At 36.4% G+C, this 12,177-nt stretch overlaps 2 protein-coding genes across 7 annotated transcripts in view; one reads left to right on the top strand and one right to left on the bottom strand.

Moving 5' to 3' along the window:
* Positions 1–6,632, top strand: part of LOC111365457 (NAC domain-containing protein 82-like) — a 10,999-nt gene extending 4,367 nt beyond the window's left edge. The window contains exons 4-7 of one of the 5 annotated variants that reach the window (XR_002697454.1): positions 3,384–3,761; positions 4,911–5,330; positions 5,907–6,176; positions 6,267–6,632. Coding sequence is in view for 3 of the 5 variants with exons in the window: in XM_022986007.1 (XP_022841775.1) it covers positions 3,384–3,761; positions 4,911–5,330; positions 5,907–6,104 (996 nt within the window). In the remaining 2 variants the exon portion in view is untranslated. The other 4 variants (XR_002697455.1, XM_022986007.1, XM_022986008.1 and 1 more) reach the window with 4 other exon arrangements.
* A 2,010-nt stretch (positions 6,633–8,642) lies between these two features.
* Positions 8,643–10,983, bottom strand: LOC111365456 (transcription factor HBI1-like). 2 transcript variants are annotated; one of them, XM_022986006.1, is made up of 7 exons: positions 10,423–10,983; positions 10,150–10,344; positions 9,931–10,065; positions 9,751–9,822; positions 9,477–9,647; positions 9,091–9,179; positions 8,643–9,003 (listed from the first exon to the last, which is right to left on the bottom strand). In XM_022986006.1, the coding sequence occupies exons 1-6, from the start codon at positions 10,840–10,842 to the stop codon at positions 9,114–9,116; spliced, it is 1,059 nt and encodes a 352-aa protein (XP_022841774.1). In that variant the 5' UTR covers positions 10,843–10,983; the 3' UTR covers positions 8,643–9,003; positions 9,091–9,113. The 2 variants fall into 2 exon arrangements, with proteins under 2 accessions (XP_022841774.1, XP_022841773.1); XM_022986005.1 differs by having other exon boundaries at positions 9,450–9,647; positions 10,423–10,982.
* Positions 10,984–12,177: the final 1,194 nt, after the last annotated feature.

Genomic DNA, 12,177 nt, shown 5'->3' with positions numbered 1-12,177 from the left:
GAGGAGGAGGTGCCGATGAGATAGATGGACGGTTATCACTACGCCTTCCATACGAAGTCTTAGTAATCGACTCGTAATCTCGAACCAAGGAATAAGCGTGATCGAGAGTGGTGACACCTCGCAGGACAAGCTCACGCCGAAGATCGTCTCTTAGGCCCTGTCTGAACCTACTTAAAGTCATAGCTTCATCCTCGACGATGTGGCTTCGCATTCGGAGCTCATCAAATTGGGTAACATAGTCAGTTACTGGACGATTTCCTTGTGTGAGAGTATTCCACTGGTCCAACAAGTTGCTCCTATAAGAGTGGGGCAAATACTTCTCTTGAAGGCGGCGCTTCATTTCCTCCCAACTTCCAACGGGAGGTGCATGACGCCTCTCAAGAAGGTCCTCAACGCTTTCCCAAAAGAGTTGGGCAGTACCAGTTAATTTCAAACTGGCAAATTGAACTCTTCGATCCTCTGGGACTCCATACCATGAAAAGAAACGATCCATGTCTCTAATCCATTGTGTAAAAACTCTAGGATCTAAACAACCATCGAAAGTAGGAGCGTCTAATTTGATGTTTCGAAAGTAACGCTCCTCATAGCGAGGTGGTGAATGAGTACCATAATGAGCATGGTCTCGCTCATGATTGCGTTCATGTTCCCCATTCCTTCGCCCATGACGAACATGCTGTCGACCTCCATGTTGATAACGATAAGGTATGTTATGAGACGCTTCAGAGTTATCACCGTCGATTGAGGGGGAGTTTTGTTCTAAATTGTTCACCCTAGCAGCTAGTTCTCTACTCTCTTCACGAGTAGCAGTTACCTCGGTTTGGACGGTTGCTAATTGAGCCTGTAGTTGAGCTAATTGTCGAGTAAGGGCATCAAATTGAGAAGGGTCCATGATCACAGTATTGGAATTTGGTATGACAAAACGACCACTACGCAAATGCATGCAATGTAACACTAACTGAATGCAGTAAATGACGAGATCAACAAACAACTAGCTCAAGAAATGGAAAATAACAACTTCAGCATCCTTTTTTTTTCTTTTTTTGGGATTATGAAAATTCAAATATGTCAAGTTGATACTGTTGATCTATGTAAAATAATGAAGCGAGGGTCAAACACTAGTCAACAACTTAAACATGTAAAATAAATATGGCGGAAGCGGTTAAAATAAATATGGAAAGAGTGAAAATATAGCAAAATTGAAAGTTAGTAAGTCTAAGAGTTTAATCACGTGAATGTTTTTTATATAAAGATTGCAGCACAAAAGTTAATCGATGCAATTCAAGATAAATAGCAATATAACTGAGGATGAATTAAAATAAGGACTTTCCTTTCGTTTGTTTGAAGAAGCCTGAAAAGATGTTTGAAAAATAACTCTTTTTTTTTTTTAATAACGCTTTTCTGTCTTTTCTTTTCTTTTCTTTCTTTTTTTTTTCACTTACAAAATTAAATAAGCAAAAGTATACAAAGCAAGGCCTAAACACTAACAAGAGGCCTTGAACTATCGATTAGTCTACTATATACATAACAATTGAGCCCAAGACATAAGAATTAAAATAAAAGCAAGGACTATCGACTACAGCCCAAACAAAATCTGCATTTGGGGGCAATGATCGCGAGGTGGAAGCTTCGGGCGACGCGAGTTGCTCGATACAGAAGGTGACGGAACCTGAAGCGGGTATCATCCGTCGTCGGCGTGGCTACAGTGTGGATTCTTTGTGGATGGAGCTACGTGGGTCTCGATTTGGAGTAGCAGTCGCGAGGAAACTGGAATTCGCAACTGTACAATTACGGTCTGCAGTGATTCTGGTGAGCCGACGCTGTGAGCAGTGACTGGCGGCCAGGTTTGTGACGAGTGACAAGTGTTGGTTTGGTTATCGATTTTGTGGAATCTGTAATAGAGTTGGACCGATTGTGTGGGATGCCGGCAATTTGAGGGTTGCCGGTGGTAGCCGAAGTAGGTTCTGGAGTAGAGTTCGCGAGATTAGAGCAGAGGAGATGATTTATCTGTGGCTTACTGAAAGGTATTGGATAATTAGAGGTTGCAGGAGATTGATGTATAGTTTGTAATGGGTTGGTGAATTTAATGATCGTGGGTGGTTTTAGGTTGCTGGGATGGTGTATTTTGTGTTGTATTGGGATCTGACAGTTACTATGAGGTTATTGGCGGTTACTATCATTGGGCTTGAGGTGTGGATAGTGGGTTGTAATGGAAGATGGTGGTGCAATCGGGGATTTGAAGTAGCTGTCTAAAAATCATTTTGTATCAAAATTTCAGACCTCTTCCAAATATGAAATTGAAGGAAAACAGGTTTTGGGTGAGACTATACGACTGCAGATGGTGGTCAATTTGTGAAGATGACAGGATAAAATTTCGGGACAAGCTTTAAGTTAATGAACAGCTTACTGACTCACAAAACTGATGGTAAGAGGTTGATGTAGTTAACCAGCACCCAGGTTTGGCTCTGATACCAAATTGATGTAGAATTGGCCAAGGAGAAAAGAAGAAGAGGAAGAACAAACTGAAGGAGGAAGGGAGGAGAGGAGAGAAACGATATCACCACATCTATTTCATTTCATCAAAACTGCCATTTCAATCCAATTACAATAATATAAATACCAAATTAATAAACTTGGGCTTGGGCCAAACCCATATACAAGCCCAATAAAACATAAAACCTAAAATAAGTACATAGAAGATAAAATGGCCCAACAAGTGGCCCGATGAGGATGATGTCCGCATCATTTCAGGCTCGCATCATTTATCTAATGGCCTGTGATGAGCTGCTCTCACAAGTCACAATTTGCTTTGTCTGCACTTTTTGGGAAGATTACAAATTCTGACCATCATAATTATATCTGGACCATTTCCTGTCAGCTCATCGTATTAAGAAATTCGCACTTTGACACGGATAATTTGTCTCGTATACTTTTGTCATTATAGATTGTATGCTGAATTTGTTTAATGGGCATCTTTTCCTTAAATATTTGAAATGTTGAAATGCCCCTATAGATAATTAGGTGTTGTCTAAACTTCGGTTGAACTTTCATTTTTCTGCTGGAAAGAGCAGGGTAAGCAAGTGTAGGTTATCCATAGATTGAATTCCTTTTATTCCCATTGAGTAGAATTTGTAGCAAATAAAGGGTGAAGGTTTTGAGTTAATTCTTGCTCTTTAGCTAGATCCTCTGTTTTTACATTAATGTCAGGTTGAGTTTTGAAGAGTTCTAATGAATGTATCAATAACTTGGCTTGTCCCTTAGCAGCATTAGATTTTCAGTTTTGCTTTTGCTGCATGCTTGTCTGTTCTTTCCAATCAGAAAGACTGGTCAGAAAATTTATCTTATTTCTCATTGAAGAAGTGGTTAACATTTCCCATATTTCACAGGACCTCTATGTGCTTTGTAAAGTCTTCCAGAAAGATGGTCTGGGCCCAAAAAATGGTGCACAGTATGGGGCACCCTTTAATGAGGCAGATTGGGATGACGATAATGATGATGATATACAAAACCATGTCATATCTTTGCCATCTGATGGTCCGTCCCTTGCAGCATCAACATTGCCTGAAAATCAAAACTGCTCTGTCGTAACAAGCATGGTTGATCCTGGAAGTAAGTCTGGACAATCTATTGAAATTGGCCCGTCACATTTCTCTGGTCCTTTGGCTAATGAGGTGCCAGTGGATTTGCTGGATGATGAAATTGTTCACTTGTTGGCCTCTTTTACGGATGACAGCGTGTTACTCAATGATAATGGAAATTATGGGGTATGTGTTCTTTTGAAGTTCGATTAGTGAGATTTCTTTTGCTAGTTATATAAATTTTCATCAAGGCACCTTATCTCTTGAAAGTGCTTTTATCAAATCTGTGCAAGATAGTGACTATGAATACTTAACTCGAAAGAAATCAGAAATTCAGCACTAGAGTCTGTCAGGTGTTTAAGATCCTAGCCGTACACACGATAATAAGATTTACAAGCACAAGACCTCCTGTGTAGGATGGTGTCATTGTACCCTCAAAGTAGGCTTCTTTTCCATCATACTAGCCCCATCTATCCTGCTAAGTATACCTTGATGTTTTTTCGATTAAGAACTTAAATATTGCTGCTTTTGGATCATATATTAGCCATGTAAATACATTATGCATTCCTTCTTTACATTACCTTACTTTTTTATTGTTATTGCTTCCTTTTGGGTGGCTTCTTGTTTACTAGAAAGTCCGTAGATTAGATTTTTTTGATTTCTATTTTTACATCGGACCTTTAAATTACCAATTTGTTTTTGTTATTTGTTTTAAAATATATCCTGAGGTGTTCCTCAATTGCCCTTGAATCTGTTGTGCTTGCATACGCATTTCAAATGTTTCCCACTTTTTCATGCAGTTAGGACATGTCTCGATTGATTCTGAGATGCATGTAAAAATTGGACAAAAACCATGTATACATGGATCAATTTTGAAGTCCGACTTGTCATCGAGATTATGTTAAACAATAATACTTCCTTGAAATCTCAACATTTGCAAAGATTATTTGTAAAATCAGTCTTGTCATTGAGTATTTTTTATGTATTTTTATAAGCTTTTGATACAATTTTTGATAGATTTGATAAGAGAGTGGTTTAAATTTTGTTGATTTTAACCTCAAGATTTTAAGCTATTCCAAACATGCACTTTATGTATTAGAGGTGGTCTCTTTTTTCATTTTCTGAAACAAATGCTTCTGTGATTCCGGTATGTTATATACTAATATTTATTCTGCTGGTTACAACTTGTTAATTATGGTCTAGAGTAGCAACCTCTGATTGGAAAAATATTAGTGATGTCTTTCAGTTGTTAACTCGTAGAATCACAATTCATTTGAATATTATTTGTGATGCTTTAATTTAACCGTTTTCTGAAATAAATTGAATTTAACACAGAATCGAGATGGTCTTAATCAGAATTGGAAGAATGAATCTTTACCTTGTCTGGATGGAAATGAAATATACAACGGTCTCTGTGACTTGGATAATTGGGACTCGATGAATGAAGGCAGACTTGATTTTGCTGGCATGCAGAAAGATGGCTATCCTCTGAACTACACGCTGCCACAAGATAACATAGCTTATTTGGAACTTAATGATCTTGAAGTTCCATTGAATCACCCTGCTGAAGTTAATGAAATGGAACAGATGCAATTTGACAATTTCTTCGGACCATATGCCCAGGTTGATACAGAACAGCTAATCTTTGGAGGAAATTTTTCTGGTATGGATGAGTATGCTTCTTTCCCAGATCATCTTCCTGTGCTGCCTGAAGGATCCAACCGACAAGGCGGTTGTTTGGATGTGCTTCAGATGGTGAGTCCTCGAGACTAATTTGTTTGATTGATTTATTTATGAGCATGTTAGCCTATGCTTAAAAAAGTTTACTTACAAGCAAGTAGTCTTGAAATAAATAATTTTTATTATTTGTAGAAGTTGGAAGTAAGAAAGCTGCTTATTTTGACACTAAGAATTATTTTGAAAGAAATGTTTTAACTTTTTACTTAAAAGTAAAAGGAAAAAAATAAAAAATAAAAAAGAAATCCAAACATGTTTGGAGGCAAAAAATTATTCAAAAGTAACTTCATATTTTTTTAACCTTCGCATAACGTGCTCTAAACAGAACTTTCGTTTTTATTGACCTCTATCAGAGATGTTTACAACATTATTCTTTCTCGTTTAGATTTTTCTATGAATAATGCAGGAAAGCAGCCAGCGTGACCGTGGTCACAATGCTGCTGCTCAGACTTTGACTTTTACTAGAGACTCTGAGAAGGGGGCAAATTTCATTTGAAACACGGAAATGGGTAGTTTCGATGATAACTGATAACAATTCTGGACATGGGAACAAACATTCACTTTCAATATCTCATTCTTCTGTAATATCAACAGGCAAACTTATTTGGAAACTCAGGAGGTCCAAGAGGAATAAGTTATATTCTGCAAATCCCTGTTGAAACAGCATGCCATTTAGAACTGGAATTCTACTTGTGGCAAGGCTTGAGGTGGTCTCCTGATGTTCTGTATTCTAGTGTCTGGTTGAGTTTCATATTTATGGTGTCATTTAACATTTGTGTTGCTGAAATCTAAAAAGAAACTCATGAAAATTAGACTTCATACAATGTATTTGTACTCATGATTGACGGATGATTCAGCCTGCAGGTACTTGCTGCACAGTATATGTTATATTCTGTAATGTACTTTTCGATTCATAAATCTCATTTTATGTTTTTTTTGTTATATCTATCTCAGGGCCACAATTATCGAAATCGTCCCTACTTTCCCACTAGCAATTGCTGATGTTTGTAGTTTCTTCTTATGGTGGCTTTTCCATATATTTCAAGGCTGAGGTGAATCATCGCATTCACTAAGGACGCTTGTCGGTTAGGTTCGTGGAGTCGATATGTGTGGCTAACTTTCGTGAAAAATTGGCCTGCTGTTGCTGTGGCTTTGCATTTATCAAAATATTTTTTTTGGTTAGTTTCCTTGAATAATTGCCATTCTCATGGATTCCCGTGTCTATTGGTGGAGTTATTTGTATTATTATTTCAACAATATCAATTCTTGGGAATATCCTTCATATTGGAAATTCTTGGGAAAATGCCCTTTTTATTCCTCTCCCAATTGTGCAATGGCTATATTGAAAGTCAACCTTTCAAGGTCTATTCTGAAAGTCGCCCTCGACCCTCGTAACCATTTTATCTATGACCTACTGAGCACTGTAGATTTGAGGCAAATGCAACGTTGTGAAACTTTGAAAATGCAGTGTTATACATGAAATCCCAGAAAAAGTAACTTGGTCATCTACATAAAGAGCTGGTCGGTTTTTCTAATGTGTACGTTAGTTAGGTAGAGCTCTTAGCTGTGGACTTAGTCTCCACGTGAACCCCATTCTTGATCCTGAAGCTGAAAAATATGGTAGACAGACAAAAGTCGTACTGTCCTCGTATCATAAATTTATTTAAAATGTCAATATTTTTTGTTACTTTTTTATTAAAATATCACACACATACACCCAATATTCTAAAAGTAAACAAATATAAATTTGTTGAAAAATAGTATGGAGCCTAATTTCAACTTATTGTTATTTTTCCATAGAAGTTTCGACTCCAAAATGTTCGAGGGAATATGCTACTTGCACGTGAGGGGATCCACTTAGGATAAATAATATTTTATTCTAAGTCAGTTCTCCTCCATGTAGAGGGAAGGTGGACACCATTCTGAACACCCTGATAGCATCATCCTTGTTCAAGAATAGTGTTCTAGTCAACTGACTAGCTCTGCATAGGTCTGACGGAGTTGCATCGTTTTAGCCTTCTACTCATACCAATACATATTTATACACGTGGATTACAAATGCCATGGAATAAGTTATACTAGTGCTGGTGGTGGTAGTCCTATTCAGTGGGCATGGCCATCTTCTGTGTAGTGTGGAGTGCAAGTGAAATTGGAAACCATATTTGACAAGCAACCATCAAAATGGACCACATGAAAGCAACCACTCTTCCAGTCCTCATTTTTTTTTCTTTTCAATTCACTTTCTCCCCACAACTTGTTTGTGCTTGTGCCCACTGGCTTCAACGTCTCAACTACAATACCTTCTTTCTCCATCCTCATCTTGCTTTTGTGCTGCTTTTGTTGTGGTTGCTTTCTACGCCTTGGACGATGTTATCTAAAATCTTAAATTGATGTATAATCCCATTATGTGTTTTAAGCTGCAAAAGTGTAAACTTAAATTGAGCTTACAAGTTCATGTAAACTTACATTGAGCTTAACAGTTACCTTAATTGAGAGATTATAAAAAGAAAAAATTACTAAAAATTACTCTTTCATTTCTATAGGTACAATTTAGAATTCGATAGGAACAAGCCCTTCAGGGCATAACCCAGTGGTGTAAAGGATAGGAGTGAGGTAGTTTCAACCTTACTGACAGTCGCAGTGTAAGGGTTCGATTTTTGAGATATGAAATTGGGCTCTTTGTGGACACCAGTGTATGGACAAGCTCTTGTTCCCTAACATGTTAGGACACATCCCGCGATTTACCTCTCTTATGATACTTTAGGGGCGTGGCGTTGGGAACCCTCAAGGTTGGGATTCAAACTTTTAGAATTCGATAGGAACTATCTAAATTATAATTTTAAAATCTAAGACCTGTTAAATTCTAACTTTAACCGAAATCGATATAAAGATGATCAATTCCCAAGAAAAAGGAACACGCTATAAATAATTGTACCTTCAATACTACCCCAAATGTCACATATCGTGCATGAAGAGAAATAAAATAACAAATCAACATTTTACTGTTAGAGTGCGTTTCATTGCCAATATTTTTTATAGAAAATGTGTTTTTTCCACCAAATTCCTACTTTTGTGTTGTTTGATTGACCTTTTTCCATGAAAAATGTTTTCTTACTTTTGGTCACATGACCATATTTTCTTCAAAATCAAGGAAAATATTTTCTTTAGGGGAATATGATTTTATTTTCCACGGAATTAGCTCTCTCTTTCTCTCTGTCTCATTTATCCATTCTCTCTTATCTACTCATCAATAAAAAAGGACATGTATAATATTTTATAGCTTGAAAATTAAATAAATCACAAACATTTAATTGACAATTTCCATGTAAATAAATTCTAAACAATTAGATTACTTAGAATTTATTTTCTTTCTATACAAATTCTATGCTTGCAATGAAACACACTCTTAGTTCTTAATGAAACATTTATACAATCAAGTCATTACCTATACTATAAAGGACAACAAATGAATTATGTGCCTTATCAAATTGAGTAATAAAAAACAGATATTTATGATTTGTCAGTAAGAAAAAGAATCTCTATCATTGTAGTAGTTAATATATTCTTGTCCAAAGATTATGTGCTTCATCTTGAGATTGAACTGTTCAACTGCCAGGCTTGCACAAATTGTTCTTGTCCTTTGGATCAGTCAATATTCAAGATTCCGGGACCATTTGCACTCAATTATTTGCTGTAGAAAGAAGCAAAAAAACGTTAGGAACATATGAACGAATAAGAAAGTTCAACTTCTATGTTACTTTTTTGAGTCACGACTGACCTTAAGCAATTAATTCTTCATAACTAATGAAAGCCAGCGCTGAAAAGATTCTGCCATTCAGAATCCCAAGTTGGCAGCATTTGTGCTTGCTGCAAATATTGTAATATTTCTAATTAGATAAAAGGGCTTTTGATAAAACTGAAGAATTCGTTAAAGTTGTGCTTTCTATGCAGTACTGGACGTGTGACGTCAACTATACAGTATAATACATAATATTCTGACCTTTTTTTCTTGGAGCATGTTTGGTTATGCTTATTTTATCAAACGTTTTTCTTTTAAACACAACCATACATGTTTGAACTGTCTAGTACTGTTTAGTCGAGCATATCATAGATGCAATACGAGTTAAAAGATATTACATGTGCAGAAGAAGAATCATGATATACTTCTGTAATAGGAACAGAAGAGCTTCCTTCTTTTTGAGGTAATATTTGAGATGGAGCCATTGCTATATCAACCCCACAACTTATCCCTCCTTGTTGCAGTGGATTATACTGTAAGCTTGTTGGATTCGCCACTTGTAATTGCATCGGGAAACTGGCAATATATGCTGGAATCTTCGATGAACAATTTTCGATCATTAGTTAGCTATAGAGGAAGGCTTTTTCTTGTTTTCTGTTAAACAAAGTTAGTCGGATTTTGCAATGTCACAAGTAGTACCTCTTTTGAGAAGAAATCATCGATGCTGAAGTCGAGCCTTGGATTTAAAGCAGCCAATTTCATCGAAAGGAACTGTCAGTTACAACCCAAAATTTTGTGGACTCTAATTAGTAATGAAACAAATGAGCAATCCAAATAAGTACTTGTCACGACCTGGATAATCGAGCTAATTAGCGTTACCTCGACTTGTCTTTGTAATGACTGAACATAGTTGATGATTTCATGAAGCATTCCAGCTTTGCCAGTAACTTTGTCACATCCTGGGACTAAATCCTGCAGATACTTCATTTTCTTGCTGATTTTCTCCCTCCTTGCCTGGAAAATCATTAGCCAATTCAGTTTTCAGTTCATTTTCTTTTCCAAGTATTAGCCTGATGTTCGTTTATTTCGGATTCTTACTCTTTCGGCTAAGCTGTGGCTATCAGTGGCCTGGCCACGACGCGCCCTGACATGAATATAGTCGGGCTTTTGAATGCTTTCCTTCGAAGAATTGTTAGTCGAAGTTTCCCTATCAGTTTTCACTGTGATATCTGATTGAATTTCTCCTGCATCTCTCTCAGCCCCTTTGTCGTTGCAATCCTCTTCAACATCAAACTGTAGTAAAAAATTTCCTTAAATTTCTCACAAGAATTTATAATACAACATTAATTAAAACATAGTATAAAACCAAACCTCTGCTTTTCGTTTCCTCGTGGAATTGGACACAGTTCCTTTTCTCTTTAACATCCTGCTATCGATGTGATGATCATGTTTTGTCATTGACGAATTATTAGAAACAGCTGAAACTGAAGCACTTGTGAGTTCAGGACAGGCAAATCCAATATGCTGCTGCTGCTCTCTTCCATAAATAGCGAAACTGGGCAAATTGATTTCATCCAAACATTGATCATATTTCGCCGGATGCAAATTTGACATATTTTGGTGAATCATAGGATTTATGTTAGCAGCTTCTTGAAGTTGCCAAGAATGTTGTTGTTGTTGACAAAGGCGTTGTAAGACGGCCCTTTGTCTTTCGAGGACACTCATGTCCATGCCCATGACCGCGTATTTCTCAGGCGACGAGGTTGTGGATTGAGCCACACATCGTAACATTTTTGACCTGCCGGCTAGTGGATAAGGAGGTGGTTTATGAGTGTTGAATTAATGGGGGTGTGAATGTGAGGAAATGAAGTACCTGAATGGATATATAAGGACTAAAGAAAGAGGGGGTGGATAAGAGAGAGAAATTAAATGGCAATGAGATGAAATCAAGAATGTAATGATAGATAGAGAAGGGTGGGTGGGGTGGGGACTGGGGGGCTGGAAAAGGGTGGAGGGTGGACCAAGCACCCATTGCGCCACCATGTGAGGTTGTCCGATGAATGGTAAATGGTGGTAAAAGTGGGGGAAAGTTCTGACGAGATGAGCGTAAAAATATAGTAACTGAGAATGGTTTGAACCCTCGACCTAGTGGTTAAGGGCCACATGCTCTCTAAGTTACTCCAGCAAATATCGATACATTAGTGGACTTGAGAGCATGTTTGATAAGGAATAAAATTTGATCTAAATTTGAGTCAAACTCGAATAATCAATATTAACCGCATTTTTCATTAGTTTCACAACTTTTCAACCATATATTTCAAAAACTTCTATCACAATCTACTAAAAAATCTAATTTTAATCTCTACCAAACACGAATTTATTTAACTCTTCTTGTTTGAAATGTAAGATTAGATGAGATTTAACATAATTGAAAGAATCTCGAGATAGAATTTGTTAGTTATCTTGTTCATTCCAACATGACATTTCTTTCATTATTGAATGCTAAATATTTTGTTGATAATTTGATTAACTCAGACATAGTTTGACAATGCTTAAAAGTTAGTTAAATTTACTATAAACCTTTTTTTTTTTTTTTTTAAATGAAGAATGACTTTCAAAATTACTTTTCTAGAAGGAAAAAAAAAAATAAAACATCAATCAACATGTGATTGGACAACTGATGATTATCGATTTATTGCCACATTCGATTCAAAATGAAGGTCAGTCATAATGCTCATACGTGAGAATATATTAAACATTTAAATTTAAATAAATAAGTTCATCTTCTTAATTTATTAATCTAAAATTAAATTGCGTGGCCTTTACATATTAATGTTGTCTCTACTAACTAATAAAATACCTACATGTTAACCTTCAAACTAAACAAAATGAATTCAGTCCTCAGACGAGGAACGTGTACAGTGTTGCTTTAAATATAAATAAAAACACTTTTGTTCTTTTTCTAACATTTTTAGTTCTTGCAAAATTACAAGTCATGGCCATCAACGTCAATATATATGCAAAATCTTTTAAAATACAATGGGATTGAAAATTCACATGCTATGTTGTGTTGGATTGCATGCGGGAAATAAGTTATTTTAAGATTATAAAATTCTTACATGGGAA

This window comes from Olea europaea, chromosome 17, assembly GCF_002742605.1.
Source record: "Olea europaea var. sylvestris chromosome 17, O_europaea_v1, whole genome shotgun sequence".
Classification (NCBI taxonomy): domain Eukaryota; kingdom Viridiplantae; phylum Streptophyta; class Magnoliopsida; order Lamiales; family Oleaceae; genus Olea; species Olea europaea.
Note: the sequence above shows the minus strand (reverse complement) of the source record. Positions and strands in the feature narration are given on the sequence as shown.